Genomic DNA, 18,797 nt, shown 5'->3' on the forward strand with positions numbered 1-18,797 from the left:
TAATGGACATTGGCCGTTTTTCCCATTTAAAACTTTTAGGGCTCTTGCTATAGCTATGGCGGATCGCAGGTAGACTGGCTCGATCGGGCGATGAACAGCGAGGCTAGCTTCATCCGCGAGGAGCGGCGTCTCCTCACCGAGCAGATCGATAGGCAGCGACAGTCGAGGAAGGAGCTCCTCAACAATCTCCGCAATGCCGATCCAGAAATCTCGGCCTCGCTGGATCTGGCAGCCGCCGTGTCTGACTGCTCGCCTCGGCTTCTTCCACGGCCGCGCAGGGATCGCAAGCCAGAGCGAGCTCTGGATTCCCAGGCCGGGCAGCCAGACTCGGGTAGCGCATTGGAGCTTGTCAAGGGATTGATCGCCGGCTGTTTGGCTTCTCCAGGCACTGCCATTCCCATCGACTCGATTGGACTGGCGAGGAGAATGCCCACAGATTTTAGCGCGGCCGAGAGAGAGGCAGTGGATTCGATTGGGGGGCCTGGTGGTGTGATTGGCGCTGTTGAGGCAGGCTTGAGAGCTCTTGCTGATGGGATAGGAGCTCCAATGGAGGTCGAAGAGTGCGTTCTTGGTGGTAAGAAAAGGATCATGGTTCTCAGCGTGGACAAGGCTAGATTGGCAGGAGAAGCTCGTGGTCATTCGCAGCAGCCTTCTGGCGACAGTGGATCGCTCCACTCGGCATCCGCTCGGTCGACCACAAATGCCGAGAGCGGGCATTTGCACACGGTTTTTCCTCACGCGATGGGACTTCCTCCGAGGATGATGGCTGGAATGGGATTTGGAGGTATGCTTCCTTTCCAGCAAAGGCCTGGACAATTGCCCACGAAATCTGGCAGTGAGGATGTCATGAAGGATCTGGAGACTTTGCTCGCCAAGAAATCGTATCTCGAGTCGCAAAAATCAAAGACTGGAGAAGAGCTCTTGGATCTTCTTCATCGGCCGACTGCGAAGGAGACTGCTGTGGCAGCAAAGGTTTGATTCTCAACTCTTTTTTTTCTTTTTCTGTTTACTCTTATATGGTTGTCTGTTATCGCAGTTTAAAACAAAAGGTGGCTCGGCCTTGAAAGAGTACTGCCCATCACTGACGAAAGAAGATTGCCGTGGTCATCGAGGTTCTTATTTGCCATGCGAAAAGGTCGTTCGTTTCATTGCTGCTACAAGCGAGTTTTAACACCAAGCTCTCTGTATGTTCGCAGATGCATTTTCGCAGGATCATTTCTCTACACACGGATGTGAACTTGGGCGATTGCTCGTTCCTGGACACATGCAGACACATGAAGGTATGGATCTTCTTCCCGCAAGAGCTTTGAAAGAAAGTCGAATTCTCGCAGACATGCAAATACGTCCACTACGAGCTTGATGCTACGCTAGATGTTCCCGGTGTCTCACGCTCGCTTTCGAAACCCAGAGCCGACTACTGCTCTGAGGTTGAGCTTGGCGAACCGCAGTGGGTCAACTGCGATATCCGTTCCTTCAAAATGGAAATACTCGGCCAGTTTGGAGTCATCATGGCTGATCCTCCTTGGGACATTCACATGGAGCTTCCATACGGAACGATGTCTGATGATGAGATGCGGAACTTAAATGTTCCGGTCTTACAAACGGACGGGCTTCTTTTCCTCTGGGTAACAGGACGAGCAATGGAGCTTGGACGGGAATGGTAACAAATCTTTCCTCTTCGATTATAGTTTTTTTCTTGCTAAGAGCAGTTTCTTTTCTCATACAGCTTGGAACTATGGGGCTACAAACGAGTCGAGGAACTCATCTGGGTGAAGACAAACCAATTGCAACGGATAATCCGGACCGGACGGACAGGCCACTGGCTCAACCATTCCAAAGAGCATTGCTTGGTTGGGATCAAGGGCAACCCGGAGGTAAACAGGAACATTGACACTGATGTCATCGTAGCCGAAGTCAGGGAGACAAGCCGAAAGCCGGACGAGGTTTCTTACATACTTTATGCGTCTTTCTCTTCTTTTCTTCTCACCAGCATTCTTTTATCTTGTGTGTAGATGTATCCAATGCTGGAACGAATAAGTCCTCGAACGCGAAAGCTGGAGTTGTTTGCCAGAATGCACAACACACATGCAGGGTACAGTTCCCTCTCGTGTTTCTCTGTTTTTCTAGTCCAGCTATCTGTTGGATGTTTGATTCTTTCAGGTGGATATCTCTAGGCAACCAGCTGAACGGTGTTCGCCTGGTTGACGATAACCTGCGAAGGCGTTTCAAAGCAGCATATCCAGATGTTGAAGTCCATCCTCCTAATCTGTCTTTCGGCACTGAAACATCTTCGTCTCAAGCTCCTCTTTTGGTGTGACACACGTAAGTAATTCTCTGTTTATTTCAATCTCTCTGATGACTCCTGCATTTTTTTTCCTCAGAATTGTATGCTATGGTGTCAAGCTTTCTTCGAGTGCTGGAGATATCACACGAAACGAAGGTGTGAGGCGGGTAAGCTAGTGTCAAGTTTGATTCTTGGACGTAAACTGACCCTTGGCTATGCAGTTTATTGCGTGTTGCTGCAACACGAAAAGCTTTCATGTGGAGTAGGAAAGCAATAGTTCACCCAAGAACTTCTCTATCTCTAATCAAAGATCGAGCAAATCCAGCGTTCCAAATTCTTCTCTTGAGAGCTTAGATGATCATTTGTACAATAACGCAAGTACAATAACGAAATATCATTCTAAATGGACCATTCAAGCTGCAAAACTGAGGGTTCATCCTGGTCTTTGCCAACATGTCTACAATCCACACCAAATTCCATAGCCAGCCCATCAACAAAGAAATAGATCTCCTCCCTGGGTACCTCCTTGAGCATAACCTTACTGCAAAACTCATGGTTTCCAGTGAGAAAAACGAAGTCTTTTCTTTCTCTATCCCAGCACCCGCTGATCCACTGCTGGAATGACTCTTTCGCTTCCTGGCCTAAGGTATCAAACCAGAGTCGCATGCTCCTCCACTCCAGAAAAACGTCCCAGGTAAAAGGAGTACAAACCTCGGGATCCTCCTCGTACCAGCACCAACTTTCATCATCGTTGCTTCGCATACTGTTTGGAGCAAAGAATTGCGCGCCGCCAACTATCATCCGCTGCTTCCAAGCTGCCAACCTTGGTTCGCTTTCTAAGGTTTGAGCGGCAAGCCTGTCGCAGATGTAGGTCCTGGGGGGGGGGGGGGGAAGTGAATCATCAATTCAAAACATATCTGTGCATGTACCTTATTCCAGAGCTTGGACGATTGATCATACTCATCCAGTGATCTTTGTGCCATTGCAAAAGCTCCAAGCTCAACATCGTACAAGAATGAAAGCCCTAAAACCAAAGCTCTAGGGATGCTGCTCGAAAACTTGGGTCGGCTGGACAAGGCCGAGTTCCAGCTTAAGCAAGCGTCCTGCACTGGCTCCACTACTCACTATGGGGTTTCCTCTTCGACCATGGCACTGCCACAGATCTCTCTGCAAAGCGTCGACGGTTGCTGTGGTGGAGCGCCGCCTGGACTGGCCATCCACTGTACGAGTCTCCTCGGACGACTTAAGCTGTGCACGGTTTGGACCGGCTCAGGCTGAGCCGGCTCAGGCAATTGCAGAGCTCAAGCTCAAGCTGGCCAACCAGAACTTGTTCGTAGCCCACACATCACACACGACGCATCTTTGCATCTCCGACGAGTTGGGGAAGTCCGGGAAAGTTGGTGTCGCTGTTGAGTCTTTGGAGAAGCTTGGACTGAAGAAGGCGATTGACGGCACGTGGATTTGGCTAGAAAATCCAAAGAGTATCCTGACCACTTTGGGATCTCTAGCTTGGAGGGGGCATAGATTTGCGAGAACCAGACAGCAAAGTGAAGTATAAACACGGACAAGGTACAAGCTTCACTTTTACAGGCAGTCTTCGTGCGCTGAAAGTTCTTGTCCTGCTTACAGCTTCCAAGTTTATACTCGCCAAGCGGTCATCTCAAACTTGCATCTTCTTTGTCAGCGAATGTTTCCTGAATGTTTCTAGAATGTTTCCTGTCATTTCCCTCGTCACATTGTCTGTTGTAATTTTAAATTGGTCGGGTCCACACACAGGAAGAGTTCTTTAATCAGATGCAGGATCATTGCTCACACGGAAGGTATGGATCTTCTTCTCGGAAGGGCTCTAAAAGATTTTTATTCTTGCAGAAATGTGCTCCACAACAGATGGGTGTTATACTTGGAGCCGAAGCGCACTAGAGACAAGGCCTAAGCTCGCCTCAAGTTTTCGTAACCGACTGGAAAAGAATTTCAATTGCAAGGTATGATTCAGTTTCATTTATACAGTGTCTCATTTTAATACGATATCATCCTGAAGTGTTACCTAGTCTCTTGGTGCTGTATTGGGGTCGCGACTGTATTCGGACCGGAGAAAATCCAGCGTTGCTCCGAGTGTTGACGATGTTGAGCTCTGCAATGGCACAAAAACGCTAGGTGGGAATGATCAATCGTCCAAGCTAGAGTACATTTTATATTGGATGGACACTAAAGATCCCCTTATACTTTACAAAATCGATTAGTTAATTTCGCTCCAGCTGTAGAAAGCAAACTCATAGTCTAGAAAACGCTGGTATAGTCTAGAACACGTTGGGACGAGTGGAAAAACGCTGGGACGAGAGGTATAGAGGATCGGTGTCGCTCCACCATACATGACGGCCTGTGCGTGCTCATCGACGAATTGGCAGACTTCATTCTTTATGTCGAGCAAGAACTGAAAGCTGTGTCGTATTTGCCCCGCTGCAGATTCTCGACGAGATTGCGCAGTACCTATCGCTCAAAGCAACATTCTTTAGCCTCGATCAAACCGGCAATGTGAGAGCAGACCTCCGCTTGATAGAACCTCGCATGTCGTGAAACTTGCGGGCAGTGGATTCCGACACATCGCCGCCAAGAGCCTCGTAAATTGCTCTGACCCACATGCTCGCGACCAAGCAGCGAGGGCGTCGAGGTAGGGAAGCTCTTGCGCCGCAACATGAAAATTGATCCAAGAGAGGAAAGCCGGAAGCTTTCGACGAAGAAGAGTATAAAAAGCTTGCCAATAAAGTTAGGGTTTAAGCTAGGGCTCTGAAATGGCGAGCGCTCTGGATCGTGGCACTCGTCCGTGGCTGCCCGTTCTGCATCAAGCTCAAGGTGTCACCGATTCGCGTAAGTTCCTTCTCCCATACAAGAGGATCAGGCAGCAGCAGCGAAGTATCTCACTCGAGAAAGAAGAACTGAAAGAAGAGAGAGGCGAGCTTTTGGCTCTGGCGCTGGCGCGCTCCCCTCGGTGGTTTCCAGTCTTCGACGAGATGGTTCCGTCCATGCAGGAGCTTACGCATGCCCAGGAGAGGCTGCAACTCCAGCAGCCAAATGACTTCTCGCGACGAGCGATTGCTCTAGGGGATTTGCTGCTGCTCCAAGGCAGCTTTGACGAGGCTGAGGCGAGCTTCCAGAGGGCGATATCTTCCGCGGCTACTGCTGGCGATCGAGACGAGGAGAATCGCGTCACAGCTCAGGTGAAGCTTGGGATGCTGCTCGAGAACTTGGGTCGGCTGGACGAGGCGGAGTTCCAGCTTAAGCAAGCGTCTTCTACTGGCTCCACTATCACTGGTGCTACTCACTATGGGGCTCTCAAGTTCCTCCAGCTCTTTCTCTTCGACCATGGCACTGCCTCAGCGTACCGTGATCTCTCTGCAAGCATCGATGGTTGCTGGGAGTTTCGAAAGTGGTGGAGCGCTGCGTCGACTGGCCATCCACTCTACGAGTCTCCCTATGGATTTGTCGACGACTTGAGCTTTGCATGGTTTGGACGGCTCAGGCTAGGCCTCGTGCACAAGCTCGTCACCAAGAAGCTCAAGCTGGCCAACCAGAACTTGTTCGTAGCTCACACATCACACAGGACGCATTCGCTGCTGGCTGTGCATCTCCGACGAGTTGGGGAAGTCCGGGATCATTGGTTTAAGTTGGTGTCGCTGGATGGAGTTCCTGTGGAGTCTCCGGAGAAGCACAGCAAGTATTGGACTGAAGAAGACGATAGACGTCTCTTAGAACGCGTCGCTTTCCAAGATCCAAAGAGTATCCTGTCGCACCGCCTTGTGTGCAAAACACCACTTTGGGAGCTCTAGCTTGGACGGAGCAAGACCCAGACAGCAAAGTGAAGCCTTGCTGACAAGGTACGCAAATACGGAAGGAACTGCTCGGGGATAAAAGAACACTGCAGCACAGGAAGAGGTTTCTTATATCAGACGCAGGCCTTGATACATGCAGAGACGTATGGACATTCTTCCCGCAAGAGCTCTAAAAGGAGCCATGATCAATCAAAGCCTGAAGGTGGTTCCAGGTTTCTGATCCATCCATGGAGGAGCTTCAGTACGCCCAGCTCCAGTGAAAGAAACAGCCTGCTCCAAAGATCTGGGAGGACACAACAGCACAATGAAGCCTCTGCGAGTGTACATGCGGCTTTGCTTGAAAAGGATTTCAACATTCAACTACTGAATTTCCCAGCTGGAACTTCTCAGATCTTGTTATGGTGTCATTCAAGCAGCTCTTCTACAGCCTGAATAGCTTCGTCCAGGGAAGGGCTATGATGCATTTGGATAAATGGAAGTCAAAGGCTCAAGCATTTGCATTTTGTGCCAAATAGTTTAATAGTTTAATAGTTTAGTTGAATAGTTAAATAAAGCTCATCAATCAAATATTTTAACAGTCTTCTAATATAACATTTAAATTTTATATGTATTTGAATTAATTTTCTTACAACTAATTGTCAAAGAATATACCTAAATATCCAGAAATATTTAAGTATATTCTAGCATCTTTTTCAATTGTAATATTCTTGAAAACACAAATTTGAGTGTAAAACAAATGTAAAGGAAGATAGATTATAGTTTATTGTCATCTTAAGATATCACTCAATTGTCACCAATTTTCTTCATCAATTTAGGATAACTCAATTTTAACCACTATTGCATCATGTAACTGTCCAAAACTCTTGATTTAGAGTTAGAATTAATCTTTATTTAGGGTTTACAGATTATACATTAAAGTACAAAATTAAAAGTATATAATTCTCAATTTTACCCTTTGATGGCCAATTACAATAGCTTCAACCATAATTATAGCTTGATTTCAGGGAATGCTGAGGTGGTTAAAGAAAAATATTAATTGACATGGACTTGTATTTAGATAAATCATAAACCTTGTATTTACAAGGAAAAAATATAACAAACCAAGTGTTTCTTTTCTTACTTCAATTTTATGAATCTTATATTAATTTAATTATATTTATATTCTTACCTTACTACTATAATAATTATGTATTGATTATATTTAGAAAACACATCCTCATGATTTAATTTTATATGAGTAAAACATTCAAAATTTTCATGTTATATAAAAAGGATCAGGAATTAAATCTACAAAATTATCTTAACAAAACTTTAATTAAAAAATTGAACAAAATAAAATATTTACATCTAACTATAAACCCTTTCTCAAGGATATTTTTTAACTCATTAGTCTCCATGAGTGCAATAGTTCATGAACAAGAAGAAATGCTATTACTATAAAGCATCCTTGGCAATTCTTCAAGTTAGAAACAAGGAAAATTACAAATTTATTGTTGTCCCTCTAAAAGACTGCTAGAATTTCAAACCGGTGTCGTAAAAAAAATACATACATACATTCTTCAAGTCTCAACTCTTGCAAATTACATCACCAAAATGGAAGTTTGTGCACAAATAAACATCGTTGCAAGCTCTCCATCACACGGGAAACAAATCAGGAGAAGCTTTTAGCAAACAAGATGCAAAGTACTAACACAACAATTCATTTTTAATCGCATATAAACATGAAATATATCTAAATAGATAGATAAACTTGGTAATCTTCCTTATTTCTAACTCGGAGAATAGCCTTGTCATTGCATTCAAACTCCTCTAACAATAGCCTTACTTTCCTTCTGTATTTAAAAGGACTATATTATATTTTGTCGGCGAGCTCCCCAACGGTCTAGCGTGAGCTCCCCAATAATTAATAGCTCATGACTTCCATATGGTCTTTCACAACCAATCCTCGACCTCGATAGTAATTATTATGCTTGCAAACTCTCAATCTTTGTCTCCACACAGCTAGGAAAGGGAGGGGCCAGAGTTTTCACCTTGATCCAGAACGCTCCTGTCAAACTGGTGTTTAGGAAACGGAAGAAAGAACAAGAAGCTCACCATGTGTGTTGTCCTGCTTCGTGGATCAAGTAAGATATTACTCAAATGCTTACTTATTTCCACATGTCTTGCGAGAGTGGCAAGAGGAGGGAAGTTTATAAACGGTTTTGGACGGCTCAGGCTGGGTCTTGTCCACAAGCTCGTCACCAAGAAGATCAAGCTGGCCAACCAGAACTTGTTCGTAGCTCACACATCAGACACGACGCATTCGCTCCTGGTTTTGCATCTCCAACGAGTTGGGGAAGTCCGGGATCATTTATTTAAGTTGCTGTTGGTGGATGGAGTTCGTGGAGAAGCACAGCAAGTCTTGGACTGAAGAAGACGATAGACGGCTCTTAGAACGCGTTGCTCCAAAGAGTATCATGTTGTGTGCGTTGGAAGCTCTATACATTTGCGAGAAGCAGCAAATTGAAGCCTGGTATGACACCGACAAGGTAAAGGCTGCTTTGTTAAAAGAATTTATGCTGGATCCCTCCCAATCTTCCTCAGAAACTTAAAAATGGTGAAGAGCTCTGGACCAGCCGATAGGGGAAGGAGACATCAGCAAAGGTTTGGTTTCTACAAAGTTTCCTTGTTTCTGTTTTGATTTTGCTTCTCGTTGTTTTGTAGTTTAAAACTGCTCGGGGTTAAAGAACACTGCCCGTCTCTCACAGGAAGAGGCACGATTTTCTCTTATATCCAGGATCACTGGTCGACTGCTCATATACTGCTCATATGTAGACACACGGAAGGTACGGATCTTCTTCCCGCAAGAGCTCTAGAAGGAGTTTTATTCTCGTAGACATGTCTCCGCCACGCCGCAGGTGTTGAGCTCGACTAAGCGCAGTAGAGACAGGTTTCTTTCATTCTTTGGATCTTTTCTTATCCCCAATTTTCTTCTATTTTGTGTATCCAATGCTTATTCGCACAGAAGACAAGGTACAAACTCCTCAAATGAGTCTGATTGATGTCAGATCGCCACATCGTTATGCATCGGATCAAACAGCCGAGGCACCGATAAGCTCGCCTCAAGTTTTGGTACTGGCCAGTTTAATGTTAGCAGATCAATCAAAGCTCACTACGCCCAGGAGAAGCTCTATCTCCATCCAAATAAAGGACTTGCTGCTCCAAGAAGACGACAGCCTTGTAACAACAGCCTTGTATGAGCCCTAGAAGAGACTCCCAGATCTTTCGGGAACTTGGAACCGATCTTTTGCTTGATCATCGTCGACCGGTTGAAACAGAGAAATGCTCTTGCTGGGTCACTTCTCAGAAATCAATTCTCGTTCTTCTCCTTCCTCTTCCAACTGCAGGAGCTCCGAAACTTGTGCTGGATTTGGACGTCCGCTACAGCGAAAGTGGTGAATAAAGCTCGACTCTAGAGAGATTCTAATTTTTAAAAGCACGCACGAATTTTTCCATTAGAGCCCTAAGTCTGCATTTTCTCAGCTAGCGAGATGTGGAGGTTGCTCGGTCTTGGAGCTGCGCTTTTCCTGCTAGGGAATCCATGGATGTGGCTGCCGTTTTCTTCCCGCGCACCAGGATCACCGCCACCACCGAGCGACGTCGACGTTTTCTCCCACGGTGCGTATCTCCACAAGAGGATAGTGGAGTCCCCTCTCTATTGGCTGGGCTTTGCTTCGTCTTTGGTCTCCCTCTTTGCAGCGGCTGCATTCTTACGGTTTTGTATCGTTGATCTCGGGGACGGATCCGGCACAGCGACAGTGAAAGGGTTTAGTCCCGTGCTTGTACTCATCTTTATGTGGATGGTCAGCACGGCTTCACTCGTGGAGAAATGGATCCTTGACGACAACGCTAGAGGCAGGTTGGCGGCATACACATGCGCTTTCTCTGGGATTTTCCTGCTGGCGTCCGCCATGCTCGTCGTGCCATACTTACAGGAGCGTGATAGGAGAGTGTGGACAGCCATTTACTCAGTGACTACAGTTATGGCGTGGCCGTCATTTGCGCTTCTCCGGAAGTCCCCAGAATTCTACCGGGTCACTGCCACAGCTGTCACATACGGGATGGCTCAGGTGGCACCGCTTGCTGTTCGTGGGTATTACAAGCTTCCATTCCCATGGAAGACGTCTTTTGCTTATTATTCTCTTCTCTCCTTAGTTTCTTCGATTCTATGGGCGATCTACTCTGGAGTTGTGGAGAGATACATGGTACATATGGTTGGAGCTGCCCTGAGCATTGCTGTGAATGTTCTCTACCTCGCCTTCTACGTCGAGAAGATGGTTGACTTTTTTTATTTGTTCCACGGTCTTTTGTTTTCTGCTCAAGCAGTTATATTTCGTATTTGGTAGTGAACTTTGTCCTTTAAATACATATATATTAATAGAGTATATAGTTTTAGGTAAGTTCAGGTGATGGAGATCACAACAATGAGGCCGTTGTGGTGGTACTATTGTGTTGTTTCGTGCTTGGTGACTTTTGCATGCCATTTGTATTTCTACACGACCTATTTCACGCTTGCTTCTCCAAAATTAATTTCTGCTCGTTGCCCTCGCCCAAGCTGTCATTCTATTGATTGTTACCGCTGGAACTTCCACTATCTGAACAATTTTGAAGTTGGCGTCCAGTATTCTGCTATTAGATACTGGCATCTTGCATGCTTCACTGACACTTTATATGTTTTGCTGGCTCTTGGCTCTTTAACAGGAGGTAAAGCCCTTGAATTTTTTTATTTTATTTCCTTTCTTTAACTTTTCTTCATTCAGTTGTCATTGGAGTTCTTGCTTATTTCCATCATAAGTGGTGCATGCTGATCAGCTTTATCGTCGGAGCTATTAGTGCCACATTGATTCCTCTTGCACCACATTCCTCATTGTTCGTTGTATTGCAAGTTTTGTCAGCAATGGCACACTTTTGTGCGGGAATGACATCAATTTGCAGACTTGTTGAAGAGACTCCAGCACCTGGCTTCATTTATTTGAAAAGTCAGTACGTACCAGGTTATAAGCCCAATGAGAATTTTGATCTAGATGGGGATGAAGCTTGCACAATAATGTCAGTATTAGGTATCATACCACTTACGGCATCCTGTTTCATCTCTTTGGTATACTTCCTCGTCCCAGCATATCGTTTTTATCCAGATTGGAAGTGGGGAAACAGGGTGGTAGCCTTGGTTGATGTTGTCTTGATACTAGTGCTTGTAGCAGAAATGATAGCACTAGCTATAGTTGATAAGTACATAATTAGAAGAGTTAATCATTCTTAGTGCTTCGTTTTCAAAATAATAGATAAAATTACATTTTCTAGGCCTAATTATATGAAGAAAAAGTGTGCTTTTCAAGGAGATACAATTATATTTTTCAAATTTATATTTTTATAATAAAGTTTATTCAACCACAACTCAAAAGTACGGTCATTAAAAAAAAAATTCAGTGATGTTCAAGTTTTTCATGTAGCAATTGATTAAATTTACTCAATTAATATTGCAACTAAAACAGCCATTTAGTGGACTTCCATATTTCTTTATTGAATGGTAGATTTAAGGTTTGCCTAGCCACACACACACACACACACAGATATATATATATATATATATATATATATATATATATATATATATATATATATATATATATATCTGTGTGTGTGAGAGGTCCAAGTGTATGGCTATAATACCATATACTAATATTAGCATAGTAGAATTTTGGTAGCCGTTAGATTAGTTTCAATTCAGACCATTTGCTTTTATATATAAGCTAAGGTGACTGCAGATGCTAGCAGCGTAGTGTAAGCGACTAAATTTTTCCATTCTACTTTAGTCACTTAACCACACCTTCGACCACTTGGAGGAGTCTCATTCACAACCTTCATAAGTCCCATTCAGGACTTGGGGCTCGCTAGCCCCGAGAATGGCATCCATGCCACTCAACCTTTGCACTTGGTCCAAGTGCTCCACGTGTCCGATCCCATGACCGACACCCAAAGGTACCACTGACATCTCGGCCCGTTACGCTAAGGCCATGCCCATTCACCTTTGCTGCGCAAATGGTCCAATACCACTTGCATCACCATCCCGTCTCTCCAAGACTGGGCCATCTGTCTACGAGGGGTCATCTTAGATCCACTCCTTAGCATCCTTAGGATGCCCACAGACCTGGGGAATCGCCTTCCCCAAAGTCCCTTTGTCAGTTCCTACCAAGTCCCTTTCTGCCCCTGGCCGTGTTTGCCAACACTGCCACTGGATCGAGGCCCACAGGCCCGACCACTAAGTCCCACGGTCCTCTGGGACTTCCTCACCACACGACCGTGTCCTTGGTCACTACCCCAGAGGACTGCTCCTCTTCCTTTCCACAGTCTGGGCCTTTGGGACGACATTTCGGAACACCGTGGCCTTACGCGAGCCACCTGGGTACTCTCCCCACCTATCGCCTTTAGGTGCTCTAGCCATGGGCTTAGAGCGAGGTTCCGTTGAGCCACGCCTGGTATCCAAGTAGGTAGTGCCACCCACACTTGGACTGGGAGCATCGGCCAGTCGATCTCTCGGGGGAACTAGAGCCGGCTCTTGAACACTTCACCAAGCTACCCCGCTTGTCGGTCCGTATTCACTCTAGTCTTGGACTTCCCAGTGGTCAGTTCATCACCCAACACTGGGTCTGGCCTTCCTGGGCCAAACTGGCCTTTCCTGGCCAAACTGGCTCCACTGCAGTCCTCCCCCTACTATACTTTTGGAGCTCACCAAACCCCCCAGGGTCTGGGAGACGAACGCTTTGGGCTTTCACCCTCTCAGGCTCCGGACTCGGACTCGGACTCGGACTCGGACTCGGACTCGGACTCGGACTCGGATTCGGATTCGGACTCGGACTCGGGCTCGGGCTCGGTCTTGGCCTCGGCCTCGGTCTCGGTCTCGGTCCCGATCTCGGTCTCGGTCTCGGTCTCGGTCTCGGTTCCGGTCTCGGTCTCGACTTCGGACTCCATCTCGGACTCCATCTCGGACTCCATCTCGGACTCCATCTCGGACTCCATCTCGGACTCCATCTCGGGTCCCTCTCGGGTCCATCTCGGACTCCATCTCGGGTCCATCTCGGACTCCATTTCGGGTCTATCTCGGGTCCACCTCGGACTCCATCTCGGACTCCATCTCGGGTCCATCTCGGACTCCATCTTGGACTCCATCTCGGACTCCATCTCGGGTCCATCTCGGACTCCATTTTGGGTCCATCTCGGGTCCACCTCGGACTCCATCTCGGACTCCATCTTGGGTCCATCTCGGACTCCACTTCGGACTCCAACTCGGGTCCATCTCGGGTCCACCTCGGACTCCAACTCGGACTCCATCTCGGACTCCATCTCGGACTCCATCTCGGACTCCATCTCGGACTCCACTTCGGACTCCAACTCGGGTCCATCTCGGGTCCACCTCGGACTCCACTTCAGACTCCATCTCGGACACTCCCACGTGTCATGTGTTGGTCCTTTTGGGTCCCTTTTTGGAGCCTCGCCTTTTGTTCGCTTCGTGCTCGTTCCTCGAGCACTTCGTTGGGAGTTCCACTCCCGCTCTTGACTTTTCAAGTCGGAGCTTTTGGTCCAAACGTGTTACGCTCGTTTGGCTCTCGCTTCGGCCACTACCATGTGGCGCCCTTCCAGCTCCACTTTGGGGCCTAGAGATTTTGTGTCTCACACGTAGAAGGTGCAGACCCTTCGGTAGGGTCTGAGGCAGGACCAAACAAGGTCGAACAGACCGAAGTGGAATTAGTCCCTCAAGCTGTTCCCAAGTACAAACCAAAGCCCCCACTGGTCTTCAAGGAAGTGAACGACTATAAGGTGGTGGAGGATTGGTTTTACGATATGGAGGACTACTTTCGAGTGTTGCAGTTACCGAGCTCGGAGAAGGTCCCATGTGCAAAACCATACTTGGCAGATAATGCCAAGTTTTGGTAGAGAACGACAGAGGCCAATGAAGGATCGGTGGCCACTTGGGAAATGATGAAGGTGAGGATTTGTGCGACATACGTTCCTTCGAATGCCATTTTGCACCTAAGGGATGAGATAAGTAGGCTAAAGCAGACCGGAACCATTCAAGAGTATGTGAATGGATTTATGGCGAAGAGGATACTGGTCATGGATATGGGGGATATGGATGCATTCCATGCCTTCATATCGGGCTTGCAAACCTAGGCTCGCGGCGAGGTGATGCGTTGGAACCTGACCAATTACAAAGAAGCGTTGGATGCGGCTATCAAAGTGCATTTCAACGATAACCTACGAAAGGGGAACACGACGGGGTCGGGGTCCACGTTTAGCAAAGGGGCCAAACCAAGGGGAACATATAGCAAAGGGAAATTCAAGAAGAGTTTCTCTAAGAATGAGTCCTCGGGGTTCCGGAAAGGCAAATCCGGTGGCCAGCGAGCAAGTACGTGGGGGAGTCAAACAAAAAGAGACAAACCCACGGATAAGAAGATCAAGTCGTTTAACAGCATGGGAAATAACGTATGCTACAACTGCGGTGAAGCAGGACACTTTTCGAGAGAATGTCCCTACCCGAAGAAGGCCAGAGCCAATATGGCTATTAAGTGGGGTGAAGTCTAAACTGAGACATAGTCCGGCAAGCCGGACTAATGGTGCAACGGCTGGGCGAACCAAGGACTATAGAGTTTGTTCAAGGTAGCCAAAGCACCGATGAAGTACTTTGACAAGCGAGAGTCGAAGTAAAGACTTGGAAAGTAGACATGGATTTCACCGTGTTGGACATGGCGGGATTTGACGTGATCTTTGGGATAGATTGGTTCAATCGGTTCGTGGTAACCCTACATGGACAAGGTAGAAAGCTTGTGGTACTGGCGAATGCTCAAGGGAGAAAATCCGGGGTGGAGGCCCAGGATCTAAAGGTAGGGCAATGCAAGGCCAAAGATTCGTGCTTAAACCTGGTGTCCACAAGAGGACAACTCACTAAAGGGACCAAGGCTGCATTTTTATGCTTACTCTCGGTGAGAAGTGACAAAAAGACAGGAACAGAAGAAGTACCTTTAGTGATCCAGCGGGTGTTGGACCAATTCCAGGATACCATGCTGGAGGAGCTACTGGCGGGGTTGCCCCCTGCACGACCGATAGAACATAAGATTGAGTTGGTCAAAGGTGCTGAGGCGATGGTTCGTCCCCCTATCATTTGAACGAAAAAGAACTCGCGGAGCTCAAGTGCCAACTAAAGGAGTTGGTGGACAAAGGGTATGTTAGGTTGAGCAAGTTGCCGTATGGGGCGCTGGTGCTATTTGTGAAAAAGAAAGATGGGTTTATGTGCATGTGCATAAACTACCGGTTGCTCAACAAATATACAAAGAAGAACAAGTACCCTTTGCCAAGGATTGAGGACCTGTTTGATACGTTGGGAAAAGCAAAATACTTCTCGAGGATTGACCTAAGGTCAGGATACTACCAGATCAGGGTAGCAGAGGAAGATGTGGAGAAGACAACCTGTCGAACGAGATATGGGAGCTTTGAGTTTCTGGTGATGCCCTTCAGGCTATGCAATGCACCAGCAACGTTTTCGGTATTGATGAACTATATCTTTGTACTTTATCTGGATCACTTTGTGGTCATCTATATTGACGACATCCTAATCTATAGCGAAACGCTAGAGGAGCATGCCAAACACTTGACGAAGGTGTTTGAGAAACTAAGGGAATACTAGTTGTATGCTAAAGAAAGCAAATGTGACTTTGCTCAATAAGAGGTAAAGTTTCTCGGGCATGTGGTGGGCAAAGACGGGCTCAAGGTGGACCCTGAGAAGGTCCAAGTGATCCAGGATTGGGAGCGACCATTGAATGTACACGAGTTAAGGGCGTTTTTGGGGCTATGCAACTACTATCGAAAGTTTATCAAACACTATTCGAGAATAGCCCTACCCTTAACGGACCAAATGGGAAAAGGGAAGATGGTATGGACAGCAGAATGCGAGGTGGCATTCGTCCACTTCAAGGGGAAGTTAAGGAAGGCTCCCGTGTTGGCGTTACCAGACTTTGGTAAGGACTTTGAGGTAGAAACAGATGCTTCAGACTTTGCGTTGGGCGTAGTTTTGAAGCAAGACAACCATCCAGTAGCGTTCTTCTTGAAGAAGTTGGACAAGGCTCAACAGAAGTGGCCTACTCATGAGAAGGAATTGTTTGTGGTGGTCAAGGCGCTCAAGGAGTGGTGACACTACCTTGGGAGACACTTCAAGGTTTACACGGACAATGTGGCAACGAAACACTTCTTGTCACAGCCCGACCTGAGGGGAAAACAAGGTCGGTGGGCCAATGCCTTGGTCGAGTTTGATTGCGAGATTTTGTACAAGCCTGGGAAGAGCAACATCGTGGCAGATGTGCTAAGTCGAAAAGCGAGCTTGAAGTTAGCGATATCCAGCGCGACAGCAACCTTTTGGGATGATGTGTGGACCGCATACGAGAACGATGGTCTAGCACAAAAAGTGTTGCTGAGGAATCTAGAGGCACAGGAAGCTTACTAGAGAGGTGAGCTGCCAACGGAAGAGAAAACGGGCTATGTGGAACGCAACAGACTCATATATTACAAGCAAACAAGGGTGTATGTTCCAGAAGGGGAACTAAGGAAGGTAGCCTTAGAAGAGTGTCATGACAGACCTCTTGCGGGACACGGCGGAGTGCCCAAAACAATGGGTTTACTCAAGAGGAAGTACGACTGGCCAGATATGGCTAAAGACGTCCAAGACTATGTAAAGACATGTCCAACATGTCAGCAGGTCAAAGCCGTGACTAAGGCTAGTGGGGGCTTGTTACAAAGCATCCCAATTCCAGATCGTCCGTAGAAATGTCTTACGATGGACTTCATCATGGGACTCCCCCGAAGCGAGGTTCGATGCGATATTCGTGGTGGTGGATCGATTTTCGAAGATGGCACATTTCATACCCACCACAACGGAAGTGGATGCGGAAGGTGTGGCGAAACTGTTCTTCGAACAAGTGGTTCGAGTGCGGGGGAGGCCAGAAGAGATTATCTCAGATCAAGATAAGATCTTCACTAATAGGTTCTGGAAGACACTCTTATAACAATATCGCACCAAGTTGAAATTCAGCACAGCCTATCACCCACAGACAGACAGACAAACGGAAAGGGTGAATAGGCAGCTAGAGGGTTATTTGCGATGTTATGTCTCGGGAGACCAGATTGGGTAAGTCATTTGGGACTTGCGGAAATGTGTTATAACAACTCACCACATTCGAGCATCGGGGTGAGTCCATGGGAAGTCATCAATGGGTGAGCTATTGAAGGTCCTATGGAACTCGGCATGGCCAAGTATCATGGAGAGTTACTCGCAGTGGAGGCATTCACGGTGGAAAGACTCAACATTTGGAATCTAGTGAGGGATTCCTTGGAACGGGCTCAACAAAGGCAAACCAAGTACGCGAACCAAAAGCGTCGGGATGTAGAGTACCAAGCTATGGAGAAGGTGTGGCTGAACACCAAGAACCTCAGGCTACCAAGTGGGATCAGCCGGAAGTTGACCCAAAAGTTCGCGGGGCCTTATGAGATTGAGGCTTGAATTGGTAAAGTGGCTTACTGTCTCTGACTTCCTCAAGAGATGGTGAAAATGCACCCTGTGTTCCATGTGAACTTACTCAAGCCGTATTTTGAAGATCCTGTTCGCAAGGACCAAGTAAGACCCTTACCTGAGGTTATCCAGGGGGAAGAGGAATACGAAGTCGAGGCCATTTTCAATGCGCGCAAGAGCAAATGACAAGGACACGAGGTGAGAGAGTTCTATGTGAAGTGGAAAGGATTTTCACACTGCAAAGCAACATGGGAACCGGAGGAGAACCTAGCGAACGTGCGAGATCTAATGGAGGAATTTCTGCAAGGCAGAACTCTATGTACTTATGTAAAGTTCAATTAAAGTATCAATTTGTGAAGTTGAGCAATGGCATATGTTGGGACTCGAAGGCGCACCAAAGGTAAGCTAATTAGCATGGGTTAGCTAGGTCGACCAGGCGTAGGGAATTGCTCCTGACTCCCCGCGGGGATGTCGAATCCGTAGATGTATTCTACGGAGGTTGGATTCAAGTCCCAACCCCCTAGTAAAGCAAGGCTGGGTTCAAGTCCCAACCCCATACTAAGGCGTGGTGGGGTGAGGAGTATAGGGACACCTATATTCCATTGTCATGGGCTCTTGGCCGGGGAGGCTAACTTAGGCACACTGCTAAGTGGGGGGATGCCCCCGGAGATATGGTCAACAAGTTGTAGGATTAAAAAGAGAGATGTTTGATGTGGGCATCGAACTTCTTCTATGGGTGGTGGAGTTGTAAGGAACCAACTCGCCAAGGTGTCGTAGGCTAAAGGATCCCCGAAAGCATGACCAAAATGACAAAGAGTTCATCGAATGGGACCGAGTCGAAGATCGAGTCCAAGACCGACTCTAAAACCAAGTTCGAGATAGAGTCCAAGATTGAGTCCGAGACCGACTCGGGGACCGAGTTCGAGTCCGAGTTCGAGACCGAGTTCGAGACGGAGTCCGAGATCCGAAATCGGGTCCGAGACCGAGTCCGAAGTCGAGTCCGAGGTCGGGCCCGAGATCGGGTCCGAGATCGAGTCCGCGATCGAGTCCGAGACCGAATCCGAAGTCGGATCCGAAATCGGATCCGAGATCG

The 18,797-nt window shown here is 47.1% G+C and overlaps 1 protein-coding gene across 1 annotated transcript; it reads left to right on the forward strand.

The window, feature by feature from the left end:
* The first annotated feature begins 27 nt into the window (after positions 1 to 27).
* LOC9639776 (probable N6-adenosine-methyltransferase MT-A70-like) lies at positions 28 to 2,695 on the forward strand. Its single transcript, XM_002985989.2, has 9 exons — positions 28 to 972; positions 1,037 to 1,135; positions 1,197 to 1,280; positions 1,332 to 1,660; positions 1,727 to 1,943; positions 2,013 to 2,092; positions 2,161 to 2,322; positions 2,382 to 2,451; positions 2,506 to 2,695. The coding sequence occupies exons 1-7, from the start codon at positions 91 to 93 to the stop codon at positions 2,315 to 2,317; spliced, it is 1,848 nt and encodes a 615-aa protein (XP_002986035.2). The 5' UTR covers positions 28 to 90; the 3' UTR covers positions 2,318 to 2,322; positions 2,382 to 2,451; positions 2,506 to 2,695.
* The last annotated feature ends 16,102 nt before the right edge of the window (positions 2,696 to 18,797 follow it).

This window comes from Selaginella moellendorffii, unplaced genomic scaffold (assembly GCF_000143415.4).
Source record: "Selaginella moellendorffii unplaced genomic scaffold, v1.0 SELMOscaffold_71, whole genome shotgun sequence".
NCBI lineage: Eukaryota > Viridiplantae > Streptophyta > Lycopodiopsida > Selaginellales > Selaginellaceae > Selaginella > Selaginella moellendorffii.

What these genes read in the sequence shown, in the direction of transcription:
- LOC9639776 (XM_002985989.2), top strand. Translation starts at nt 91, where the DNA reads ATGAACAGCGAGGCTAGCTTCATCCGCGAGGAGCGGCGTCTCCTCACC. An exon ending in AGACTGCTGTGGCAGCAAAG is followed by an intron (nt 973 to 1,036) that starts GTTTGATTCTCA and finishes CTGTTATCGCAG; the next exon opens with TTTAAAACAAAAGGTGGCTC. An exon ending in ATGCACAACACACATGCAGG is followed by an intron (nt 2,093 to 2,160) that starts GTACAGTTCCCT and finishes TGATTCTTTCAG; the next exon opens with GTGGATATCTCTAGGCAACC.